The sequence below is a fragment of the Electrophorus electricus genome, chromosome 1, assembly GCF_041902795.1.
Source record: "Electrophorus electricus isolate QZ-2024a chromosome 1, ASM4190279v1, whole genome shotgun sequence".
NCBI lineage: Eukaryota > Metazoa > Chordata > Actinopteri > Gymnotiformes > Gymnotidae > Electrophorus > Electrophorus electricus.
The window spans coordinates 30,203,830-30,231,236 of NC_137497.1; the positions used below are offsets into that span (position 1 = coordinate 30,203,830).

The following is a 27,407-nucleotide window of genomic DNA, read 5'->3' on the forward strand; positions in this document are numbered from 1 at the left end:
TGGTGCATGTATTGGTCATAACGGGCCATGTGGATGAGCTTATGACTTCATACGTGTGAAAAAAGAAAGGAAAATAGATTTCTGGGATTTTATATTCTTATTGTTTTTTTATCAACTGTTGTATCACATCATAAATGTATTCTATATGTTGTAAACGTTCACATATTTCATATATAAAATAGTATTCAGTTAATAAAGTAAGAACATTTGCATTTAGCTCAGTCATTCTTACTAGTTTGTATACTCTCTATTATACGCAGAAATAAAAAAATAATATCGTAGCATACCATGGAATGTGATCTTTTATGCATAATCAGGAGTTAGCAAAGAACTAAAACTTCTCATATACCCCAAATTTAGGCACAAGCGTACTCCTACTCAGTGTTTCCGAGAACATCCAGTGTGTGTCTGCTGTTTGGTCAAAACCAAATCAGTCCTGAAAGAGGCCCCGTCAGCTGTCTTCTGAACATTACAGTAGCGATCAGAATGCTGAGCAGTTTTACAGCAACAAACAAAAAAAGACTAACATAAATGCTTGTTTGGTTTATTTATGAAAAGTATGGAAAAGGATGTGGTCGAAAGCTGTCTTTTTTTTAAGGCTCTTTAGGACTTATTGAGGATTCGCCACAGAGACCCGGACATGTAGTATGGTCTCAGCATGGTGCCCTCATTACGCTCCAGATCCTCCACTAGAGGAGACAAAAACATTACAGTGGAAGTGAAAACAATGTAGTCCTGTTGATTGGAATATATAGTAGCTTAAGTCTGAAATGTGAGCTAATAATGTTTTTTATAATTCTACTCTCTCTGAAGTAAAGGGACTGGACCATGCAAGCTTTCAACTGTGTGCCCAGTGTCATGAACTGGTGGAATGAGTAGGTGTGTGTGTGTGTGTGTGTGTGTGTGTGTGTAGCTTACAGAAGCAGAGAAAAAGGGTGTCCACACACATGCTGTACACACTGAAGAAGCCCTGAGCGACCAAGTAAGCTCCCGCCATCACCGTCTAAAAAAACAGCAGTAGTAGATTTACACGCTGGGCCGTCAGTACTATAACAGGCACTGCTCTACAGAATAAATGTGTAAATCCTGGTTATTTACAAAGTGACTTTACAATTGCTGTCATTAAACCCTTTGGTATCTAAAGAAAGAACCATTTATTCAGTGTACTGAATATGCTGATGTTTTGATCTCACACAGAAGCAAGTGTCAGCACTTGAGTTTGTTCTGAGGTTATCCGACAGTGGAGGCAATACATACGATAACGGGCAACCAGTAGTAATGCAGCAGCTGAATCTGGAAATTGTCATCTGGCAGCCTGATTCTCCCAGAGAAGAAGAAGAAAGCCAGCAGACCTTACAGGGAATGTAGAAAACCCCCAGAGTTACCTTTCAAAGTGTGTTGTACCTTTTAAATGTGATGAAGTGTAGTATGGGTAACATACACATGACTTCACACTGTATTTCTCACCCACTAATCCGACCACCAGCACCTTGCCGGAAAACAGCAGTGTGTCTGTAACACAGTCCAACACCACCACCCTGTGGACAGAGGGACATGGTCAAGGACAGCGTGCTAAACTTGAGCTAGAACAATTGGTACTCATATTAAAAATATGTATACAAATTATTTTCACATGAGTATGTACTGATAAATTCCTCCAGTTAATATTTTTGCCTTTAAAACAAGGAAATGGAAGTAATTTGTTCCACAACAGCAACATTAAATCATTCACATTCACACACAACCCCATACGTTCAATAATATGTACGAAACATCTCCTCTGTCTGAGGACTTACCGGTTAATATTTCTCCTCAAGAGCATATAAGCATTCTTGCCAGACACATGGAAATTGTTTCCATGTATAGCAATCTGTATATTATCAACCACAAACAGCATGTTGAGTCAGATTGTACACTCAGTAAATTTCACTAGTCATATGGACACAATTACATACTTTGATGCTATTACCACAAAGTGAAAAAAAAAACCATATCATACTAATATGCACCATACAGTTTTTCATTTAGTTTTTATCTAATACTCATACTAACGCTAGACAACCGATCACTGAAGACACATAAAAACAGTTATTTCAGCATCGATCATTTTTTTGTGTGCAGCTGGATATGAGACACACCATGATATAGGTGTTTCTGTGGAAGAACTTGAGGAATTTATCCAGGAACCAAAAGCAGCATTTGAGGGACATCATCACAAACTGACAACAGAAATTCCGGCAGTCTGTGGAGTAGACAATTGTGTCACATTACAGTTACAGACAGGAGAAAGCAGGACTAAGGTCATGAAGGTTTTATATATATTGTTACCTCTGAACCTATGGTCAAGATATTCCAGTAACATCCGAGGGACCTGGAATATGGTAAGGATGACAGCACCCAATGCTAAAGAGCCGACATGACACCTTGAAAAAAAGCAGTTTAGTAGACTTTAGAGGTGGGGAGCAGTTAGGACTCTGTACTAGGTTAGTAGTCACCAAACCAAGGGAATGTACTTTCGGGTGTGGCTGATATCAAAGCAATCGGAGCGGAGCAGGGATGAAACACGAGTGCTATGTACCCTAGTGTCCGGATGAAGGCTTGTAAGAGAGGGTACGGGGGAATGTCTGCTGGTTTACTGAAGGCCCAGTAGAAGGATGCGAAGGTACCGGCTAGTGTACACTGGCCCAGGGCGATGATGAAGTTCACGCACCAGAGGAAAGCCAGCAAATTATAGATCTGCAGGTAGGGTGCGATCCTTGAGAACAAGTCCGTGTCATCGTATTTAAAAAACACACAGCGCACAGATGGACAATCAGGATGGAGAGAAGCACTGAATTCCTGAAAAGAAACAAGAAGAAGACAACAACAACAGTATAAATAAAAGGAAAGAGATGTGAAATGAATCATTACCAGGCTATTGGAACATGTCAGTAATCTGAATGCATCTAAAATAAGTCATTGTGAAGTATGAATATCATATGAATATCATATACATTCACCATATTATGTCTGTATGAAGCTGCAAATAGCAAAATGTGAATGTTATACTATATATTTGAAAGGGAACAATATTACAGTTTGGGTTTATAGTGTGTGGGTGTGTGTAGGCGACTGACCTTGGGAATGCAAATCTCTGAGCCTGTGATAGAACTACAGTTGGCTATGGAGGAGTTGAGAGCAGCGACATGGTATACAGGAGCACCTGATGTGGCTAAATACCTGAGGGCAGTAATGGTCAAGGACACAGCCTAACACACACACTCTACACACAAAATACTGACACAAGCACATTTTCAACAACAAACTACCAATACAATCCAAGCTACAGCACTAATTCAGTGGCGAGGACAGATATACAGTTACTGCCTTGCTTTGTTAGCAGGAAGTGAAGGTAGGTGAGAAGAGGAAGTGGCAGAGGATACAGGCTAGTGATTCCCCAGTAGGCCATGCTTATCACCACCAGCAGGAACGTCACCAAGGGGTAAGCCAGTGTGGTCGTCACACAACTCACCGCCCTACACACAGCACAGAGCACAAAAGGCCTCATGTAGCCTTAAGAGCACAAGAGAGCCTTTATACAGGCTGCCCCGCGAAGTGGCTTTATATGAGTAATAATGTAGGAATGCCGAGACTGCACTGATTTGAAGAAAAATGTTAATGGGTTTCTTGTATCCAAGGTGATTTTCTGTTTATAAACAACAGCAACAACAACAAAAACAAGAAGGACATAGCAGATGGCTGACATTTGTTTAAAGAAATGCTGGCAATGGATATATTTACTACCGCCTATGTGTCTGAAGGCCTAAAAAGCTCTACCTGTTGGACTCTTTGATCAGTGCCAATGCAACAGATATTCTCCTCCCCCGATGTGTCAGGAAGAGTAAAATTACGAATTCCAAAAGACACAGGCTCACCACTGCCACATAAACACAAACACACAAAAATCATTCACATACAGCAACAGTATAAACCAAAGCCATGCATCCATTCTTAGAAAAATTCCTTTCTTTACAACATGTTTGTTTCTACTTTATATACTGTCAATACATGTCTTGTGAGAAAATCTGATAGCCCTTACAGAAGAACAGCCACGTCTCTTTCACTTGAAGGTAGACAGAGAATTCTGAATTATAAGTAATGTCACCGAGGGTGAGTTTGGAGTGTCTGTAGTGGTTATATTCCCGGTAACAGTAGTAGATACCTGAGAAAGACAGAGTAGACAGCTTACATCCTCATTCACTAATCTAACCCCCTGCAATTTGTCTTTAAAATTAAGGGTCCCATGCAGAGTTCATACACTATAGGGCAGCAAATCAGTGCCAGTCATAGAACCATCCACAGTAATTTGGTATTTTCCTTGTTTCAGTGCAGCAGGAGACCATTCATGAAGGGCTTAATTATTACCCAGTGAGCTGGTCGCTAATGGCAGGTATGTTAAAACATGTATTGTACAGGCTTACCATACGCTGCAGCTACGAGCACTCCCACGATGAGAGCCAACAGTAGCACGAACATCAGATATCTCATAAGCAGGAGGAACATGAGGCTAACAACCATAGCAACCACCAGACCTCTGAGAGAGAGAGAGAGAGAGAGAGAGAGAGAGAGAGAGAGAGAGAGAGAAATATTTACTTAAAATGCATACAGAAAGTTTCAAATTTGTTGTGTATTACTCATCTTAAAATTGATTTAACTATTTTTCCTCATCAATCTAGATAAAATACTCCTCAACAAGAAAACAAACATTGGTTTTTATAATGTTTTGTACATTTATTTAAAATAAAAGTCTGAAATACTGCATTAACATACATATTGAGGTCTGTTGTTAAGACAGTTTTTATTGAGCTCTGTTGAATCCTACTTCTATCAATGGTCCCTGTAATTTTTTTTAAACTTCATTAGGGTTCACCTGTGCTTCACTGAATTGACTGAACATAATCAGGGAAGGCAGAAATCTGTCTGTTTATGGACTCACAGTTCATAGTGTCTGAGTGAAAGCCAAGTCATGAAGTTCAGAGAATTGTGTCAAGAATTGTGTCAAGACACAGATCAGGGGAAGGTTACAAGAAATATTCTGCAGCTTGGAAACTGCCCAAGATCACAGTAGCTTCCATCATTCTCCAATAGAAGAAGTTTGAAACCACAAACAGTCTCCCTAGATCTCGCTGGCCAGTATTATATGTAGTATTGTATTGCATATAGTATTGTATTCTATGCAGATTGATGAAGGAAAATCAACTGAAATCTTTCTGTATATATATATATACACACACACACACACACACACACACACACACACACACACACACACACACACACACACACACAGACACACACACACACACACACACACTATAGAATGTCTGGGTGTAATACAATCTTGTATGAAACTAACTTACATTAATATCCAATACCATGATGTAGCAAAATCCTCAAAAATCCGTAACCCCACTGACTTAAAGTTGAATCCTGAAACAAGAGAGCTGCAAGCAAAAAATACTGGTCAGCAAAAGCAGCTTATAGATCAACACCAACCATCAATGCATATGTGTGTGTGAGTGTGTGTGAAGGATTACTCCATAGCACTCTTTATGTGCTTGACTGTTTCATCTACGGAAGCGAATCCAGGGAGAGAGAAGTCTGGAGGAACGTCCTGTAGTTCAAAGCTAGGCAGGCATTTCCCTAGTGCTGAGGGGAGAGAGACACAGAGAAACAGAAAAATAATATGACTTTAAAAATGAAACCTACTGACTTATGATGGCGGTAAATGCACAGTCCTGGTGGTTTGGTTATGTTTTAGTGCATAGCATAGTCAAACTGTTACAAAACAGGATGGACAAATAGACAGGTAGTTGTAAAGGTAATCCTGCTGTCTGTACCTGGTTTACTTGGGGTGTAGAAATACGGACAAAGCTCTTGATTGAGGATGTCTTGAACACTCTGTAGTAGAAATGCATGTGAAAATCTCATTAACATACTGAATCCTATGTATGTGTGATTGGCTTAACCAATGAATTAATTCCATCTACTTGGAACAAAGGGTTGCATATTGCAAAGACTTCTGATATGACAGATTCTGTTCTGTCAAGAGGGTGGTGAGGATTTATTTGCCAGCGATAAAGTTGGTTACATTGCTCATTTGCAGTGTGAGGTTTTACCAATGTGGTTTGGGCAAGGTCAAGTCTAGGATCACAATACTGCTGCTGAAAGAAGTCTTTAGGTAGGGCATCTGGGGCATACGCCTCTGGGGGCAACTTCCAGAACTCCGAAGGGCATTTTTTAACACAGACCTGCAAGCCAATGCACAAACACACAGAGTGAAGGAGATCTTATTTGAGCAGCTAAACACAGTGTTGCTTTTCATATTTATATCTACACTTCATTGTTCATTGCATGATACAGCAAAAGGCTCCTAAACCAAGCAACAAAAAGATACCCAAGCCCCCAGACTTACAAACTTGCATTCACATACTACATAATAAACTGTTTTGTAATAAATGAGTCTCATGTGCAGATTTCTAATAGGCTACATTCAAACGTGTTCAGCCTCTGTACAATTTCAACAGGAAATCTTTGTGGAAATCTCACTTGAGTGGTTGGACACTGGAGACCCTCTAGAGTGGCATCCATTTCTGTGGTTGCTCTGGCACACTTCAGAACGTCAAAGTAGAGGACATTTGGTTTGTCACTGAAACACAAGAGGATGCTGGAAACAAATGCAGCTTGACACATGAATATTAGCCAATTAAAGAAACAATTTTTATTCAGTTTTTTGAGGATGTGCATCAGGCTTCAGTGGTGTAGTCACACCATTACTCCCCTAAGTGTTCTTTCTTCTAGGGTGAGTTTGATTGGGGTAAACAATAAACTCCGTAGTGTTGTGACACTCCTAGACCTGAGTTTGGACCCTTTGTTTTAGAGGCAATCATTAAACATGTGTGATTTGATTGGGTCCACTTGTTGCTGTGAATTGCCAATCATGAAAATATTTAACCTAAAATCTAACCCATCTTGCACTGTTGCTCTTTAATGTATCCACATGATTTGAACCTGCACAGCTCCACTGTAATGCTAGTTCTACTCATTTGAGAGAATATTGACAGTGTTCCTTACATACTGAGTGTGCTGTTTTGGTATTCCTGTGAAGACATAAATACTAATCCAGTATGTGAGGGACTTACAAATTGACTCCAGATCCACAGAACATCCCAGTGGAATTCCGGGGCAACAGGACATGACGAGGGTCTCCATACAACAAAGCTGTGTTAGAACCTCTGTTAGAAGGATATCTCACAAGCCATACATGTGTAAAAGACCTTTCTTATAAGCCCAGAATAATCATTTTTCCATGAAAGTGTAGTTGGAAATGTTTCTTACCCAGGATGCCAATAAGCATATAGCTGACAATTGCAGCCACAAAAGTCATACAGCAGATAATGTCTGTACAACTCCTGAAGAAAAACAAGAAGTATTGCTACACACTTGTATCATTTCAATTATGTAATAAAGTTATTTAGCTAAGTCAAATGAGTTTCAAATAAGTCTTAGTAGATCTATGGCCTTCATATATTTCTTGTATAGAGCTAATAACAGACATTCTGTGATCCATGATCTGTGTGCTTTAAATAGTTTACTAAAGTCAACTGATATGAAGGAGTAAATGGGAGGAACATTGAGAGATTTAAGGACTCACCTCTTGCTAACTGGTCCCCTGAAAAAAGGCTCATATGGGAAAGGTTCCCCTGAAAACATAGAATATAATGAGTTTAAACCTATGAAAAACATACATTCAGTCAGGTGTGTCTGAACTTTTGACTGGTACTCTATATTTTGTCTAACACATTTTATATACAGTTACATATTTTTATGACACCTTCTGTACACATATGCTTTTGATCTGATACATAGTTACAGATCGTACACTACATGAATGTTTTTAATATGAAGTAGACCTAGCAAGTATGTAAGAGCTATTATAATTTTAACATGAAATGTACATGATAGTTTTGTACAATGTTTTTTTGTTAACCATTGCATATGGCGTATGGGATTCTCATAAAATCTTTGGCATATGGATGGATATATCTGAAAAAAAAAACAAAAAAAAAAAAAAACACCTCACCATTATAATCCGGTTTCCTGACCATCGTACTCTTCCTCCTTGCACTTTCGATCACACAGAGTCCTCAATGTGTAATGTTACAGTAAAAAATATTCTTACATATGATACTCTGTTCTTATGACGCACACATTCCAGGTTATGGACACATTGTGACGTGTCACAGCACGTTCTCATTCTCAGCTCATCAACAAAGGCATCTTGGTCGCGAGCACCTGCCTTCCATGCTGTGCGATGCTCACACTCTGCTTGCTATGTCATGCGTCGGATATTTAGGCCTATACGCTTAAAATGTCCAAGGTCACTGTGCTTTTAACGTACTAAAAAAAGCTAAACAAATAATAAAATAATCTTTACATAATAATGTAACCTTAGGCTTGTCACCAAGATATAACCTGAGGCTAAATGACACGTCCCCCGTCCCCTCCCAAAACTACGTCTATGCGACTGACAAATAATTTTTTGACAATTCTGAAAAAAAACTTTAAAGTCTGTAATGTATGCCAGAATAAATGAATGCTCCCAACTCCAATTTTTATCAGGAAGGACATGGACCCTGATTGATTGTTTATTTGAGATAAATAAAAGTCTGCAGTCAGTCTGCGCTTAAAAGAAGACTCTCCCGCCCCCAATCGAGTAACACTTTTAGTACATTTTACCGTCATTCATCGTCGAATCACAGGACGATCGCCGTGTGATTCGTCTGTTCGTCTGTCACTCAGAGCTGATCCATTTCTACGTGTGTTATTGATGAATTTGTGTGTCAATCTGTGTGAAACTAAACAATAAACAATCATGAAATCATTACGGCGTTCCCTTCACGTCGGATACATTTCCAAAAATGTTGTAAAACAAGTTTACAGCTGCTGAAGTTGCAGCAGTTTTGGAAAATAGCGGCGAAGGTAACGGAGCTTTAGAGCCTGAGGGTTTGATTCCTTTGATGAAGAAGAATACAAAAATAAAAGATATCGATGGCTAAATTTATATGATTTTACAATGTTGCTAACGAAACAACAGTGGATTAAGATAGCTACTATATATACTGCTTCTGTGAAAAATTAATGAAATTGATTTCTGATACACTTAGCACAGTAAAAATAATACAGTAAAGTACAGTGGGAAAACAAATCACACACACACACACACACACACACACACACACACACACACACACACACACACATATATATATATATATATATATATATATATATATATATATATATATATATATATATATATATATAATTATTGTCAAAGGTTTGTTTTTAAGCATGACAACAAAGAAAGTAATGCTTTCTGAAATTAACTTAAATTTCTTCTTTCATTCCAACAGATGAGAGGTTATTTTAGCCTTTGACTGAAGATAAGGCACATGCACTACACAAATTTTACTTCCTCAGCTCTAGTATATTTGTAGAGAAAGACAAAGAGAGAGTGTGTGTTTGTGTGTATGCATGTGTGTATCTGTCTCACATCTGTGGCCCTTTCATGCTCGGCAATCGGGCCTTCTACCAGAGGTCTGGAAGTTTTAGCTTTGCTGCTCCCAGGTTTGCACTCTTGTGGACTGAGATTGACAATGTCATTCTTGAGATCTGTTGAAGCTACTCCTCGAGCTTAGGAGTCACTGCCCCAGGTTCCCCTCATATTGCTTCCTTTAGATGTTTCTATCACCACTACTGTTTTCTCTATCTTGTCCACTGTCTCAAGCATGACTACTGCAACAGCATATACCAGTTTCTTGGTTCCAGTTACACTGGTTACTGGTAATGTGCATATTGCAGCTTCATATCTGTTAGCACACTGTCTGATGACAACCAGTGACATCACTCGTCAACTTTCTGGAATTTCCAGAGCGACATTTTTGGGGTTTTTCCTTCAATTTACTTCAGTGAACATGTTATTTTAGTTTTAATTTACATGTGCTTTTATTGTAGTATCTAAGATAATGTGAACTCTTTAGGGAGGTCTATTAGGTGGTGCTTGGCCTTTAAACCTATGACAACAAAGGAGACATTCTTATTTTTGTGACATGCTTTAAGATCTCGCCTATGGTAACTTTACCCTGGTAGAAGTATTCTTTCGACTTTTTCAGCCATCAGCAGTAAGTCGTAGTCAGTGTCTCATTGACAGTCTTTGTGCTGCCTGTACAGGATGAAGCCCAATGACTTGCTAGAAGAGGTGCAGCTGCCTGTCCAACATTTTTCCTTCCGGAGCCCCGTCCTAAGCTCCGCCCCCACACTTCCAGAGGTGGCTGCAGAGCACAGCCAATCCAAGGACAGTTCCAAGTCCAATGTGTGAACAGCACACGCTTACACAGTGCCACTTTCGTACCCGTCCCGTTTGCTTCCATCTGGGATGACCGCAAATATTTAGCCAAATCACTTGAACCACTCTTCATTAAAAACATCAAATATAAAAGACAAATGCTCAGTACTGTCCAGACCCAACAAGTGCCTGACATATTCATTATCTAAAAATCCAGTGGACAAGCAAAAAAATTAGAATGCCAAATCTGAAGTGCCAAAATGTGCCTCTTACCTGCTGTCACATACTGTCAGTATGTATTAGGACCAGAAATCTTGTATACTGTTTGCTTAATTGAATCTCATGTGAAGTCCCTTGTAGCCAAACTAACATTTGGACACAGCAAATTCAACACTAACTGCCCTGATTCTTTTATACGTTTAGATTTTTTAATTATTATTATTATTTTTTTGACATGTTTCAGTTAAAGACATGTTTCATTGAAAGAAAAAAAAATAATGTAGAAAGCAACTACGTTGGAACTACATCTCAAGAATTCGAAGATGTCTACACAAAGTCCTACTCAAATGCTTTACAGTGTTGCCAAATATACACTGCTTTGATTTTCACTGATATTTTGAACATCAGTGACCAAAGGCAGTTACTGTGGGACCAAAATCATACTGTGTACTGTGGCATTTTATGTATGTTGTCCATAATCTGTATTTAATTTTGTTTTGGTGTCAGTTATGGCCAGAGAAATCCAAAACCCAGTTCCTTTCACTGACCTCTGCAGAATACCTCTGTGTGTAAGTCTGGTGAAGAGATGTTGAAATGAGGTGTGGTGTAATCCAGATAGTAAATGGAGAATCTAGAAAAGCACAATAGTTGGTTAGGTAGCACATTTTAGCACATTTTTTCTTGTAAATATTGATGAAGTATCACTGGAAAGGTCTTCAAACTGGAACAGAGCCCTAGCATTCCCCAATTCAGTTTCAGTGGTTCAAGGGAACAACCAACCGGCTCTTGTTATTTAGTTCTACACCTTGTTTACATCTGAAATTTACATCAAGGTTCTTAAACGTGGCTCTCTATTTTGGATTCTGTTCATTTTAGGTGAACTGATCAGAAGGGAAACACCTTTATGCTGGGTAAAATTTTAAAATTGTGTTACATGCTGGAAATTAAAGTTCACATCCATATCCAAGTTATAAATACAATTCACAAGCTGAAGCTAACTATATCTTAGTGCACAGTATAACTAGCCACAGTGATATTAACTATTTTAATTCTTTCAAAACAGATGAATATATGGCTTTGTTCTTATAATTCAGTTTCTACCTTATTGTCATTTAAAATAACCATTGATATTGCTGACAATTTGGTTTTTTTTGCAGCATTGAAATTGTTTTATATATATAATGACTATCAATTACAGACCACAAGGTTCCTTTTTTTTTTAAATAAGAAGATACAATTAACCACTGGTAGAGACTGAGGATCAAACTTGTCCAAACAGGATTGTAATATTAGCATTCACAAGGTGTTTTGTCACAATGTCCTTCACCATAGTATTTTTGCATTTTTCTCATTGCTGTTTTATGTTACATTAATAAATTAAACATATATTTACATTTCTACTATGAATCTTTTAAAGGTGGGCTGGCCATTGTAATGTCTCGTTTGTTTGGCCTAGGCCAAAAACTATTTTTCTGTTGGTTTTACTCTCATTTAACATTTTCAGCATTGGAAACAAAATGGCTCTGTTGCATTTGGTGTTGATATCATTATGGTAGGCTTTAGTGGATGTACTAGTGTATATGTTAACAAATAGATGCACACCACCAGCTGTCCTAAATCTTTGTGTTAAATATTTTACACTGATACAAATGACCTAGATCCCTTCTAAAGTTCCAGTTATTACTGGCAACTATACCTTTGTCTTTAATTGCAAACCTGTCTTAATTGATTGGTATTAATCCTTATGAGAGAAAATCCAACCAGAAATGAAATATATTGGTTTAAAGTGAAAGTAATGAATGATGTACTGTACATTTTTAGTGCTGAGAACCAGTCTGTATAAACCATTTGAACTGGACATTTTTTCAAGGCATTGTCTTCTGTAAAAATTGCATTGTGTGAAAATCAAAATTACTCTAAGCCTGTTCAGAATGGTGCATGTATTGGTCATAACGGGCCATGTGGATGAGCTTATGACTTCATACGTGTGAAAAAAGAAAGGAAAATAGATTTCTGGGATTTTATATTCTTATTGTTTTTTTATCAACTGTTGTATCACATCATAAATGTATTCTATATGTTGTAAACGTTCACATATTTCATATATAAAATAGTATTCAGTTAATAAAGTAAGAAAATTTGCAATTAGCTCAGTCATTTTTACTAGTTCGTATACTCTCTATTATACTCAGAAATAAAAAAATAATATCGTAGCATACCATGGAATGTGATCTTTTATGCATAATCAGGAGTTAGCAAAGAACTAAAACTTCTCATAAACCCCACATTTAGGCACAAGCTTACTCCTACTCAGTGTTTGCCAGAACATCCAGTGTGTGTCTGCTGTTTGGTCAAAACCAAATCAGTCCTGATAGAGGCCCCGTCAGCTGTCTTCTGAACATTACAGTAGCGATCAGAATGCTGAGCAGTTTTACAGCAACAAACAAAAAAAGACTAACATAAATGCTTGTTTGGTTTATTTATAAAAAGTATGGAAAAGGATGTGGTCGAAAGCTGTCTTTTTTTTAAGGCTCTTTAGGACTTATTGAGGATTCGCCACAGAGACCCGGACATGTAGTATGGTCTCAGCATGGTGCCCTCATTACGCTCCAGATCCTCCACTAGAGGAGACAAAAACATAACAGTGGAAGTGAAAACAATGTAGTCCTGTTGATTGGAATATATAGTAGCTTAAGACTGAAATGTGAGCTAATAATGTTTTTTATAATTCTACTCTCTCTGAAGTAAAGGGACTGGACCATGCAAGCTTTCAACTGTGTGCCCAGTGTCATGAACTGGTGGAATGAGTGTATGTGTGTGTGTGTGTGTGTGTGTGTGTGTGTGTGTGTGTGTGTGTGTGTGTGTGTGTGTGTGTGTGTGTGTGAGTGTGTGTGTGGCTTACAGAAGCAGAGAAAAAGGGTGTCCACACACATGCTGTACACACTGAAGAAGCCCTGAGCGATCAAGTAAGCTCCTGCCATCACCGTCTAAAAAAACAGCAGTAGTAGATATATACGCTGGGCCGTCAGTACTATAACAGGCACTGCTCTACAGAATAAATGTGTAAATCCTGGTTATTTATAAAGTGACTTTACAGTTGCTGTCATTAAACCCATTTATACAGTGTACTGAATATGCTGATGTTTTGATCTCACACAGAAGCAAGTGTCAGCACTTGAGTTTGTTCTGAGGTTATCCGACAGTGGAGGCAATACATACGATAACGGGCAACCAGTAGTAATGCAGCAGCTGAATCTGGAAATTGTCATCTGGCAGCCTGATTCTCCCAGAGAAGAAGAAGAAAGCCAGCAGACCTTACAGGGAATGTAGAAAACCCCCAGAGTTACCTTTTAAAATGTGTTGTACCTTTTAAATGTGATGAAGTGTAGTATGGGTAACATACACATGACTTCACACTGTATTTCTCACCCACTAATCCGACCACCAGCACCTTGCCGGAAAACAGCAGTGTGTCTGTAACACAGTCCAACACCACCACCCTGTGGACAGAGGGACATGGTCAAGGACAGCGTGCTAAACTTGAGCTAGAACAATTGGTACTCATATTAAAAATATGTATACAAATTATTTTCACATGAGTTTGTACTGATAAATTCCTCCATTTAATATTTTTGCCTTCAAAACAAGGAAATGGAAGTAATTTGTTCCACAACAGCAACATTAAATCATTCATATTCACACACAACCCCATACGTTCAATTATATGTACGAAACATCTCCTCTGTCTGAGGACTTACCGGTTAATATTTCTCCTCAAGAGCATATAAGCATTCTTGCCAGACACATGGAAATTGTTTCCATGTATAGCAATCTGTATATTATCAACCACAAACAGCATGTTGAGTCAGATTGTACACTCAGTAAATTTCACTAGTCATATGGACACAATTACATACTTTGATGCTATTACCACAAAGTGAAAAAAAACCCATATCATACTAATATACACCATACAGTTTTTCATTTAGTTTTTATCTAATACTCATACTAACGCTAGACAACCGATCACTGAAGACACATAAAAACAGTTATTTCAGCATCGATCATTTTTTTGTGTGCAGCTGGATATGAGACACACCATGATATAGGTGTTTCTGTGGAAGAACTTGAGGAATTTATCCAGGAACCAAAAGCAGCATTTGAGGGACATCATCACAAACTGACAACAGAAATTCCGGCAGTCTGTGGAGTAGACAATTGTGTCACATTACAGTTACAGACAGGAGAAAGCAGGACTAAGGTCATGAAGGTTTTATATATATTGTTACCTCTGAACCTATGGTCAAGATATTCCAGTAACATCCGAGGGACCTGGAATATGGTAAGGATGACAGCACCCAATGCTAAAGAGCCGACATGACACCTTGAAAAAAAGCAGTTTAGTAGACTTTAGAGGTGGGGAGCAGTTAGGACTCTGTACTAGGTTAGTAGTCACCAAACCAAGGGAATGTACTTTCGGGTGTGGCTGATATCAAAGCAATCGGAGCGGAGCAGGGATGAAACACGAGTGCTATGTACCCTAGTGTCCGGATGAAGGCTTGTAAGAGAGGGTACGGGGGAATGTCTGCTGGTTTACTGAAGGCCCAGTAGAAGGATGCGAAGGTACCGGCTAGTGTACACTGGCCCAGGGCGATGATGAAGTTCACGCACCAGAGGAAAGCCAGCAAATTATAGATCTGCAGGTAGGGTGCGATCCTTGAGAACAAGTCCGTGTCATCGTATTTAAAAAACACACAGCGCACAGATGGACAATCAGGATGGAGAGAAGCACTGAATTCCTGAAAAGAAACAAGAAGAAGACAACAACAACAGTATAAATAAAAGGAAAGAGATGTGAAATGAATCATTACCAGGCTATTGGAACATGTCAGTAATCTGAATGCGTCTAAAATAAGTCATTGTGAAGTATGAATATCATATGAATATCATATACATTCACCATATTATGTCTGTATGAAGCTGCAAATAGCGATATGTGAATGTTATACTATATATTTGAAAGGGAACAATATTACAGCTTGGATATATCGTGTGTGGGTGTGTGTAGGCGACTGACCTTGGGAATGCAAATCTCTGAGCCTGTGATAGAACTACAGTTGGCTATGGAGGAGTTGAGAGCAGCGACATGGTATACAGGAGCACCTGAAGTGGCCAAATACCTGAGGGCAGTAATGGTCAAGGACACAGCCTAACACACACACTCTACACACAAAATACTGACACAAGCACATTTTCAACAACAAACTACCAATACAATCCAAGCTACAGCACTAATTCAGTGGCGAGGACAGATATACAGTTACTGCCTTGCTTTGTTAGCAGGAAGTGAAGGTAGGTGAGAAGAGGAAGTGGCAGAGGATACAGGCTAGTGATTCCCCAGTAGGCCATGCTTATCACCACCAGCAGGAACGTCACCAAGGGGTAAGCCAGTGTGGTCGTCACACAACTCACCGCCCTACACACAGCACAGAGCACAAAAGGCCTCATGTAGCCTTAAGAGCACAAGAGAGCCTTTATACAGGCTGCCCCCGCGAAGTGGCTTTATATGAGTAATAATGTAGGAATGCCGAGACTGCACTGATTTGAAGAAAAATGTTAATGGGTTTCTTGTATCCAAGGTGATTTTCTGTTTATAAACAACAGCAACAACAACAAAAACAAGAAGGACATAGCAGATGGCTGACATTTGTTTAAAGAAATGCTGGCAATGGATATATTTACTACCGCCTATGTGTCTGAAGGCCTAAAAAGCTCTACCTGTTGGACTCTTTGATCAGTGCCAATGCAACAGATATTCTCCTCCCCCGATGTGTCAGGAAGAGTAAAATTACGAATTCCAAAAGACACAGGCTCACCACTGCCACATAAACACAAACACACAAAAATCATTCACATACAGCAACAGTATAAACCAAAGCCATGCGTCCATTCTTAGAAAAATTCCTTTCTTTACAACATGTTTGTTTCTACTTTATATACTGTCAATACATGTCTTGTGAGAAAATCTGATAGCCCTTACAGAAGAACAGCCACGTCTCTTTCACTTGAAGGTAGACAGAGAATTCTGAATTATAAGTAATGTCACCGAGGGTGAGTTTGGAGTGTCTGTAGTGGTTATATTCCCGGTAACAGTAGTAGATACCTGAGAAAGACAGAGTAGACAGCTTACATCCTCATTCACTAATCTAACCCCCTGCAATTTGTCTTTAAAATTAAGGGTCCCATGCAGAGTTCATACACTATAGGGCAGCAAATCAGTGCCAGTCATAGAACCATCCACAGTAATTTGGTATTTTCCTTGTTTCAGTGCAGCAGGAGACCATTCATGAAGGGCTTAATTATTACCCAGTGAGCTGGTCGCTAATGGCAGGTATGTTAAAACATGTATTGTACAGGCTTACCATACGCTGCAGCTACGAGCACTCCCACGATGAGAGCCAACAGTAGCACGAACATCAGATATCTCATAAGCAGGAGGAACATGAGGCTAACAACCATAGCAACCACCAGACCTCTGAGAGAGAGAGAGAGAGAGAGAGAGAGAGAGAGAGAGAGAGAGAGAGAAAAATATTTACTTAAAATGCATACAGAAAGTTTCAAATTTGTTGTGTATTACTCATCTTAAAATTGATTTAACTATTTTTCCTCATCAATCTAGATAAAATACTCCTCAACAAGAAAACAAACATTGGTTTTTATAATGTTTTGTACATTTATTTAAAATAAAAGTCTGAAATACTGCATTAACATACATATTGAGGTCTGTTGTTAAGACAGTTTTTATTGAGCTCTGTTGAATCCTACTTCTATCAATGGTCCCTGTAATTTTTTTTTTAACTTCATTAGGGTTCACCTGTGCTTCACTGAATTGACTGAACATAATCAGGGAAGGCAGAAATCTGTCTGTTTATGGACTCACAGTTCATAGTGTCTGAGTGAAAGCCAAGTCATGAAGTTCAGAGAATTGTGTCAAGAATTGTGTCAAGACACAGATCAGGGGAAGGTTACAAGAAATATTCTGCAGCTTGGAAACTGCCCAAGATCACAGTAGCTTCCATCATTCTCCAATAGAAGAAGTTTGAAACCACAAACAGTCTCCCTAGATCTCGCTGGCCAGTATTATATGTAGTATTGTATTGCATATAGTATTGTATTCTATGCAGATTGATGAAGGAAAATCAACTGAAATCTTTCTGTATATATATATATATATATACACACACACACACACACACACACACACACACACACACACACACACAGACACACACACACACACACACTATACAATGTCTGGGTGTAATACAATCTTGTATAAAACTAACTTACATTAATATCCAATACCATGATGTAGCAAAATCCTCAAAAATCCGTAACCCCACTGACTTAAAGTTGAATCCTGAAACAAGAGAGCTGCAAGCAAAAAATACTGGTCAGCAAAAGCAGCTTATAGATCAACACCAACCATCCATGCATATGTGTGTGTGAGTGTGTGTGAAGGATTACTCCATAGCACTCTTTATGTGCTTGACTGTTTCATCTACGGAAGCGAATCCAGGGAGAGAGAAGTCTGGAGGAACGTCCTGTAGTTCAAAGCTAGGCAGGCATTTCCCTAGTGCTGAGGGGAGAGAGACACAGAGAAACAGAAAAATAATATGACTGTAAAAATGAAACCTACTGACTTATGATGGCGGTAAATGCACAGTCCTGGTGGTTTGGTTATGTTTTAGTGCATAGCATAGTCAAACTGTTACAAAACAGGATGGACAAATAGACAGGTAGTTGTAAAGGTAATCCTGCTGTCTGTACCTGGTTTACTTGGGGTGTAGAAATACGGACAAAGCTCTTGATTGAGGATGTCTTGAACACTCTGTAGTAGAAATGCATGTGAAAATCTCATTAACATACTGAATCCTATGTATGTGTGATTGGCTTAACCAATGAATTAATTCCATCTACTTGGAACAAAGGGTTGCATATTGCAAAGACTTCTGATATGACAGATTCTGTTCTGTCAAGAGGGTGGTGAGGATTTATTTGCCAGCGATAAAGTTGGTTACATTGCTCATTTGCAGTGTGAGGTTTTACCAATGTGGTTTGGGCAAGGTCAAGTCTAGGATCACAATACTGCTGCTGAAAGAAGTCTTTAGGTAGGGCATCTGGGGCATACGCCTCTGGGGGCAACTTCCAGAACTCCGAAGGGCATTTTTTAACACAGACCTGCAAGCCAATGCACAAACACACAGAGTGAAGGAGATCTTATTTGAGCAGCTAAACACAGTGTTGCTTTTCATATTTATATCTACACTTCATTGTTCATTGCATGATACAGCAAAAGGCTCCTAAACCAAGCAACAAAAAGATACCCAAGCCCCCAGACTTACAAACTTGCATTCACATACTACATAATAAACTGTTTTGTAATAAATGAGTCTCATGTGCAGATTTCTAATAGGCTACATTCAAACGTGTTCAGCCTCTGTACAATTTCAACAGGAAATCTTTGTGGAAATCTCACTTGAGTGGTTGGACACTGGAGACCCTCTAGAGTGGCATCCATTTCTGTGGTTGCTCTGGCACACTTCAGAACGTCAAAGTAGAGGACATTTGGTTTGTCACTGAAACACAAGAGGATGCTGGAAACAAATGCAGCTTGACACATGAATATTAGCCAATTAAAGAAACTATTTTTATTCAGTTTTTTGAGGATGTGCATCAGGCTTCAGTGGTGTAGTCACACCATTACTCCCCTAAGTGTTCTTTCTTCTAGGGTGAGTTTGATTGGGGTAAACAATAAACTCCGTAGTGTTGTGACACTCCTAGACCTGAGTTTGGACCCTTTGTTTTAGAGGCAATCATTAAACATGTGTGATTTGATTGGGTCCACTTGTTGCTGTGAATTGCCAATCATGAAAATATTTAACCTAAAATCTAACCCATCTTGCACTGTTGCTCTTTAATGTATCCACATGATTTGAACCTGCACAGCTCCACTGTAATGCTAGTTCTACTCATTTGAGAGAATATTGACAGTGTTCCTTACATACTGAGTGTGCTGTTTTGGTATTCCTGTGAAGACATAAATACTAATCCAGTATGTGAGGGACTTACAAATTGACTCCAGATCCACAGAACATCCCAGTGGAATTCCGGGGCAACAGGACATGACGAGGGTCTCCATACAACAAAGCTGTGTTAGAACCTCTGTTAGAAGGATATCTCACAAGCTATACATGTGTAAAAGACCTTTCTTATAAGCCCAGAATAATCATTTTTCCATGAAAGTGTAGTTGGAAATGTTTCTTACCCAGGATGCCAATAAGCATATAGCTGACAATGGCAGCCACAAAAGTCATACAGCAGATAATGTCTGTACAACTCCTGAAGAAAAACAAGAAGTATTGCTACACACTTGTATCATTTCAATTATGTAATAAAGTTATTTAGCTAAGTCAAATGAGTTTCAAATAAGTCTTAGTAGATCTATGGCCTTCATATATTTCTTGTATAGAGCTAATAACAGACATTCTGTTATTACATTCATGTGTGTGCTTTAAATAGTTTACTAAAGTCAACTGATATGAAGGAGTAAATGGGAGGAACATTGAGAGATTTAAGGACTCACCTCTTGCTAACTGGTCCCCTGAAAAAAGGCTCATATGGGAAAGGTTCCCCTGAGAACATAGAATATAATGAGTTTAAACCTATGAAAAACATACATTCAGTCAGGTGTGTCTGAACTTTTGACTGGTACTCTATATTTTGTCTAACACATTTTATATACAGTTACATATTTTTATGACACCTTCTGCACACATGTGCTTTTGATCTGATACATAGTTACAGTTCGTACACTACATGAATGTTTTTAATATGAAGTAGACCTAGCAAGTATGTAAGAGCTATTATAATTTTAACATGAAATGTACATGATAGTTTTGTGCAATGTTTTTTTGTTAACCATTGCATATGGCGTATGGGATTCTCATAAAATCTTTGGCATATGGATGGATATATCTGAAAAAACAAACAAACAAACAAAAAAAAAAACACCTCACCATTATAATCCGGTTTCCTGACCATCGTACTCTTCCTCCTTGCACTTTCGATCACACAGAGTCCTCAATGTGTAATGTTACAGTAAAAAATATTCTTACATATGATACTCTGTTCTTATGACGCACACATTCCAGGTTATGGACACATTGTGACGTGTCACAGCACGTTCTCATTCTCAGCTCATCAACAAAGGCATCTTGGTCGCGAGCACCTGCCTTCCATGCTGTGCGATGCTCACACTCTGCTTGCTATGTCATGCGTCGGATATTTAGGCCTATACGCTTAAACTGTCCAAGGTTACTGTGCTTTTAACGTACTAAAAAAAGCTAAACAAATAATAAAATAATCTTTACATAATAATGTAACCTTAGGCTTGTCACCAAGATATAACCTGAGGCTAAATGACACGTCCCCCGTCCCCTCCCAAAACTACGTCTATGCGACTGACAAATAATTTTTTGACAATTCTGAAAAAAAACTTTAAAGTCTGTAATGTATGCCAGAATAAATGAATGCTCCCAACTCCAATTTTTATCAGGAAGGACATGGACCCTGATTGATTGTTTATTTGAGATAAATAAAAGTCTGCAGTCAGTCTGCGCTTAAAAGAAGACTCTCCCGCCCCCAATCGAGTAACACTTTTAGTACATTTTACCGTCATTCATTGTCGAATCACAGGACGATCGCCGTGTGATTCGTCTGTTCGTCTGTCACTCAGAGCTGATCCATTTCTACGTGTGTTATTGATGAATTTGTGTGTCAATCTGTGTGAAACTAAACAATAAACAATCATGAAATCATTACGGCGTTCCCTTCACGTCGGATACATTTCCAAAAATGTTGTAAAACAAGTTTACAGCTGCTGAAGTTGCAGCAGTTTTGGAAAATAGCGGCCAAGGTAACGGAGCTTTAGAGCCTGAGGGTTTGATTCCTTTGATGAAGAAGAATACAAAAATAAAAGATATCGATGGCTAAATTTATATGATTTTACAATGTTGCTAACGAAACAACAGTGGATTAAGATAGCTACTATATATACTGCTTCTGTGAAAAATTAATGAAATTGATTTCTGATACACTTAGCACAGTGAAAATAATACAGTAAAGTACAGTGGGAAAACAAATCACACACACACACACACACACACACACACACACACACACACACACACACATATATATATATATATATATGTATATATATATATATATATATATATATATATATATATATATATAATTATTGTCAAAGGTTTGTTTTTAAGCATGACAACAAAGAAAGTAATGCTTTCTGAAATTAACTTAAATTTCTTCTTTCATTCCAACAGATGAGAGGTTATTTTAGCCTTTGACTGAAGATAAGGCACATGCACTACACAAATTTTACTTCCTCAGCTCTAGTATATTTGTAGAGAAAGACAAAGAGAGAGTGTGTGTTTGTGTGTATGCATGTGTGTATCTGTCTCACATCTGTGGCCCTTTCATGCTCGGCAATCGGGCCTTCTACCAGAGGTCTGGAAGTTTTAGCTTTGCTGCTCCCAGGTTTGCACTCTTGTGGACTGAGATTGACAATGTCATTCTTGAGATCTGTTGAAGCTACTCCTCGAGCTTAGGAGTCACTGCCCCCAGGTTCCCCTATCACCACTGGGACAACCTTGATGCTAACCCTCCACATTCTCTCTTCTTTCAGTCCCTGGTATTTTTGCAATTTCTCATATTGCTTCCTTTAGATGTTTCTATCACCACTACTGTTTTCTCTATCTTGTCCACTGTCTCAAGCATGACTACTGCAACAGCATATACCAGTTTCTTGGTTCCAGTTACACTGGTTACTGGTAATGTGCATATTGCAGCTTCATATCTGTTAGCACACTGTCTGATGACAACCAGTGACATCACTCGTCAACTTTCTGGAATTTCCAGAGCGATTTTTTGTTTTTTTCCTTCAATTTACTACATTTTCCTTCAATTTACTACATTCCCCTTACAGGGAATGTAGAAAACCCCCAGAGTTACCTTTTAAAGTGTGTTGTACCTTTTAAATGTGATGAAGTGTAGTATGGGTAACATACACATGACTTCACACTGTATTTCTCACCCACTAATCCGACCACCAGCACCTTGCCGGAAAACAGCAGTGTGTCTGTAACACAGTCCAACACCACCACCCTGTGGACAGAGGGACATGGTCAAGGACAGCGTGCTAAACTTGAGCTAGAACAATGAAACACATAAAAATGACTGATCAAAGTAGCCCTTTCTTGGCACTCATATTAAAAATATGTATACAAATTATTTTCACATAAGTATGTACTATTAAATTCCTCCATTTAATATTTTTTAAATCAAAATATAATTAGTCAAAATATAACTAGTCAAAATATAATTACAGATGTCTTGAATTAGCATTATGTCTACTCAAACTGTAATTAGAGATGTACTGAATTAGCATTGTGTCTACTCAAACTGTATTTAGCCATATCTGGAATTAGCATTATGTCTACTCAAACTGTATTTAGCCATATCTGGAATTAGCATTATGTCTACTCAATCTAATTAGCGATATCTTGAATTAGCATTATGTCTACTCAATCTAATTAGCGATATCTTGAATTAGCATTATGTCTACTCAATCTAATTAGCGATATCTTGAATTAGCATTATGTCTACTCAATCTAATTAGCGATATCTTGAATTAGCATTATGTCTACTCAAACTGTAATTAGAGATGTATTGAATTTGCATTATGTCTACTCAAACTGTATTTAGCGATATTTTGAATTAGCATTATGTCTACTCAAACTGTAATTAGAGATGTCTTGAATTAGCATTATGTCTACTCAAACTGTATTTAGAGATATCTTGAATTAGCATTATGTCAAATCACTTGAACCACTCTTCATGAAAAACATCAAATATAAAAGAAAAATGCGCAGTTCTGTCCAGACGCAACAAGTGCCTGACATATTCATTACTTAAAAATCCAGTGGACAAGCAAAAAAATTAAAATGCCAAATCTGAAGTGCCAAAAATGTGCCTCTTACCTACTGTCACATACTGTCAGTATGTATTAGCACAAGAAATCTTGTATACTGTTTGCTTAAGATGCTTGGTAACTGAGCACATGCTATTCTCTTCTGAGCATGCCAAGTAACTTATTGGTGTGGTAGTTAAGTAATTTAAAAATGTTTTAGCTTCAAACATGTAATGGAAAGTCTGCGCAGGCCTTTGACATGTTACACAGAGAAATGACAATGATTAATTTGGGAAAATATCAGGAAATATAATTAATATATTACAAAATATAGTAATTTCTATATCCTGAAGTGTGTGGTATCATCTAATTGAATCTCATGTGAAGTCCCTTGTAGCCAAACTAACATATTTGGACACAGCAAATTCAACACTAAGTGCCCTGATTCTTCAATACGTTTAGTTTTTTTTATTATTTTTTTTTTTGACATGTTTCAGTTAAAGACATGTTTCAGTGAAAGAAAAAAAAATAATGTAGAGAGCAACTACATCAGAACTACATCTCAAGAATTCGAAGCTGTCTACACAAAGTCCTACTCAAATGCTTTACAGTGTTGCCAAATATACACTGCTTTGATTTTCACTGATATTTTGAACATCAGTGACCAATGGCATTTACTGTGGGACCAAAATCAGACTGTGTACTGTGGCATTTTATGTATGTTGTCCATAATCAGTATTTAATTTTGTTTTGGTGTCAGTTATGGCCAGAGAAATCCAAAACCCAGTTCCTTTCACTGACATCTGCAGAATACCTCTGTGTGTAAGTCTGGTGAAGAGATGTTGAAATGAGGTGTGGTGTGATCCAGATAGTAAATGGAGAATCTAGAAAAGCACAATAGTTGGTTAGGTAGCACATTTTCGCACATTTGGATTCTGTTCATTTTAGGTGAACTGATCAGAAGGGAAACACCTTTATGCTGGGTAAAATTTTAAAATTGTGTTACATGCTGGAAATTAAAGTTCACATCCATATCCAAGTTGTAAATACAATTCACAAGCTGAAGCTAACTATATCTTAGTGCACAGTATAACTAGCCACAGTGATATTAACTATTTTAATTCTTTCAAAACAGATGAATATATGGCTTTGTTCTTATAATTCAGTTTCTACCTTATTGTCATTTAAAATAACCATTGATATTGCTGACAATTTGGTTTTTTTGCAGCATTGTAATTGTTTTATATATATAATGACTATCCATGACAGACCATAAGGTTCCTTTTTTTTTATAAGAAGATACAATTAACCACTGGTAGAGACTCAGGATCAAACTTGTCCAAACAGGATTGTAATATAAGCATTCACAAGGTGTTTTGTCACAATGTCCTTCACCATAGTATTTTTGCATTTTTCTCATTGCTATTTTATGTTACATTAATAAATTATACATATATTTACATTTCTACTATGAATCTTTTAAAGGTGGGCTGGCCATTGTAATGTCTCGTTTGTTTGGCCTAGGCCAAAAACTATTTTTCTGTTGGTTTTACTCTCATTTAACATTTTCAGCATTGGAAACAAAATGGCTCTGTTGCATTTGGTGTTGATATCATTATGGTAGGCTTTAGTGGATGTACTAGTGTATATGTTAACAATTAGATGCACACCACCAGCTGTCCTAAATCTTTGTGTTAAATATTTTACACTGATACAAATGACCTAGATCCCTTCTAAAGTTCCAGTTATTACTGGCAACTATACCTTTGTCTTTAATTGCAAACCTGTCTTAATTGATTGGTATTAATCCTTATGAGAGAAAATCCAACCAGAAATGAAATATATTGGTTTAAAGTGAAAGTAATGAATGATGTACTGTACATTTTTAGTGCTGAGACCAGTCTGTATAAACCATTTGAACTGGACATTTTTTCAAGGCATTGTCTACTGTAAAAATTGCATTGTGTGAAAATCAAAATTACTCTAAGCCTGTTCAGAATGGTGCTTGTATTGGTCATAACGGGCCATGTGGATGAGCTTATGACTTCATACGTGTGAAAAAAGAAAGGAAAATAGATTTCTGGGATTTTATATTCTTATTGTTTTTTTATCAACTGTTGTATCACATCATAAATGTATTCTATATGTTGTAAACGTTCACATATTTCATATATAAAATAGTATTCAGTTAATAAAGTAAGAAAATTTGCATTTAGCTCAGTCATTCTTACTAGTTTGTATACTCTCTATTATACTCAGAAATAAAAAAATAATATCGTAGCATACCATGGAATGTGATCTTTTATGCATAATCAGGAGTTGGCAAAGAACTAAAACTTCTCATATACCCCACATTTAGGCACAAGCTTACTCCTACTCAATGTTTGCCAGAACATCCAGTGTGTGTCTGCTGTTTGGTCAAAACCAAATCAGTCCTGATAGAGGCCCCGTCAGCTGTCTTCTGAACATTACAGTAGCGATCAGAATGCTGAGCAGTTTTACAGCAACAAACAAAAAAAGACTAACATAAATGCTTGTTTGGTTTATTTATGAAAAGTATGGAAAAGGATGTGGTCGAAAGCTGTCTTTTTTTTAAGGCTCTTTAGGACTTATTGAGGATTCGCCACAGAGACCCGGACATGTAGTATGGTCTCAGCATGGTGCCCTCATTACGCTCCAGATCCTCCACTAGAGGAGACAAAAACATTACAGTGGAAGTGAAAACAATGTAGTCCTGTTGATTGGAATATATAGTAGCTTAAGACTGAAATGTGAGCTAATAATGTTTTTTAAAATTCTACTCTCTCTGAAGTAAAGGGACTGGACCATGCAAGCTTTCAACTGTGTGCCCAGTGTCATGAACTGGTGGAATGAGTGTATGTGTGTGTGTGTGTGTGTGTGTGTGTGTGTGTGTGTGTGTGTGTGTGTGAGTGTGTGTGTGGCTTACAGAAGCAGAGAAAAAGGGTGTCCACACACATGCTGTACACACTGAAGAAGCCCTGAGCGATGAAGTAAGCTCCTGCCATCACCGTCTAAAAAAACAGCAGTAGTAGATATATACTCTTTCACTTGAAGGTAGACAGAGAATTCTGAATTATAAGTAATGTCACCGAGGGTGAGTTTGGAGTGTCTGTAGTGGTTATATTCCCGGTAACAGTAGTAGATACCTGAGAAAGACAGAGTAGACAGCTTACATCCTCATTCACTAATCTAACCCCCTGCAATTTGTCTTTAAAATTAAGGGTCCCATGCAGAGTTCATACACTATAGGGCAGCAAATCAGTGCCAGTCATAGAACCATCCACAGTAATTTGGTATTTTCCTTGTTTCAGTGCAGCAGGAGACCATTCATGAAGGGCTTAATTATTACCCAGTGAGCTGGTCGCTAATGGCAGGTATGTTAAAACATGTATTGTACAGGCTTACCATACGCTGCAGCTACGAGCACTCCCACGATGAGAGCCAACAGTAGCACGAACATCAGATATCTCATAAGCAGGAGGAACATGAGGCTAACAACCATAGCAACCACCAGACCTCTGAGAGAGAGAGAGAGAGAGAGAGAGAGAGAGAGAGAGAGAGAGAGAAATATTTACTTAAAATGCATACAGAAAGTTTCAAATTTGTTGTGTATTACTCATCTTAAAATTGATTTAACTATTTTTCCTCATCAATCTAGATAAAATACTCCTCAACAAGAAAACAAACATTGGTTTTTATAATGTTTTGTACATTTATTTAAAATAA

At 38.0% G+C, this 27,407-nt stretch overlaps 2 protein-coding genes across 2 annotated transcripts; both read right to left on the minus strand.

The window, feature by feature from the left end:
• Positions 1 to 540: 540 nt before the first annotated feature.
• Positions 541 to 8,147, minus strand: LOC145659662 (choline transporter-like protein 4). Its single transcript, XM_081722420.1, has 19 exons — positions 8,123 to 8,147; positions 7,694 to 7,742; positions 7,378 to 7,451; positions 7,182 to 7,260; positions 6,589 to 6,688; positions 6,202 to 6,290; positions 4,461 to 4,522; positions 4,079 to 4,201; positions 3,817 to 3,916; positions 3,423 to 3,515; positions 3,117 to 3,219; positions 2,579 to 2,838; positions 2,329 to 2,423; positions 2,139 to 2,242; positions 1,797 to 1,870; positions 1,468 to 1,538; positions 1,258 to 1,352; positions 919 to 1,003; positions 541 to 689 (listed from the first exon to the last, which is right to left on the minus strand). Exons 1-19 carry the CDS (start codon positions 8,145 to 8,147, stop codon positions 604 to 606), a joined length of 1,767 nt encoding a protein of 588 aa, XP_081578546.1. The 3' UTR covers positions 541 to 603.
• Positions 8,148 to 13,141: 4,994 nt separating this feature from the next.
• Positions 13,142 to 27,183, minus strand: LOC145659665 (choline transporter-like protein 4). Its single transcript, XM_081722425.1, has 20 exons — positions 27,087 to 27,183; positions 26,771 to 26,827; positions 20,253 to 20,301; positions 19,935 to 20,008; positions 19,739 to 19,817; positions 19,146 to 19,245; positions 18,759 to 18,847; positions 17,029 to 17,090; positions 16,647 to 16,769; positions 16,385 to 16,484; positions 15,990 to 16,082; positions 15,684 to 15,786; positions 15,146 to 15,405; positions 14,896 to 14,990; positions 14,706 to 14,809; positions 14,365 to 14,438; positions 14,036 to 14,106; positions 13,826 to 13,920; positions 13,509 to 13,593; positions 13,142 to 13,227 (listed from the first exon to the last, which is right to left on the minus strand). The coding sequence occupies exons 1-20, from the start codon at positions 27,181 to 27,183 to the stop codon at positions 13,142 to 13,144; spliced, it is 1,896 nt and encodes a 631-aa protein (XP_081578551.1).
• Positions 27,184 to 27,407: the final 224 nt, after the last annotated feature.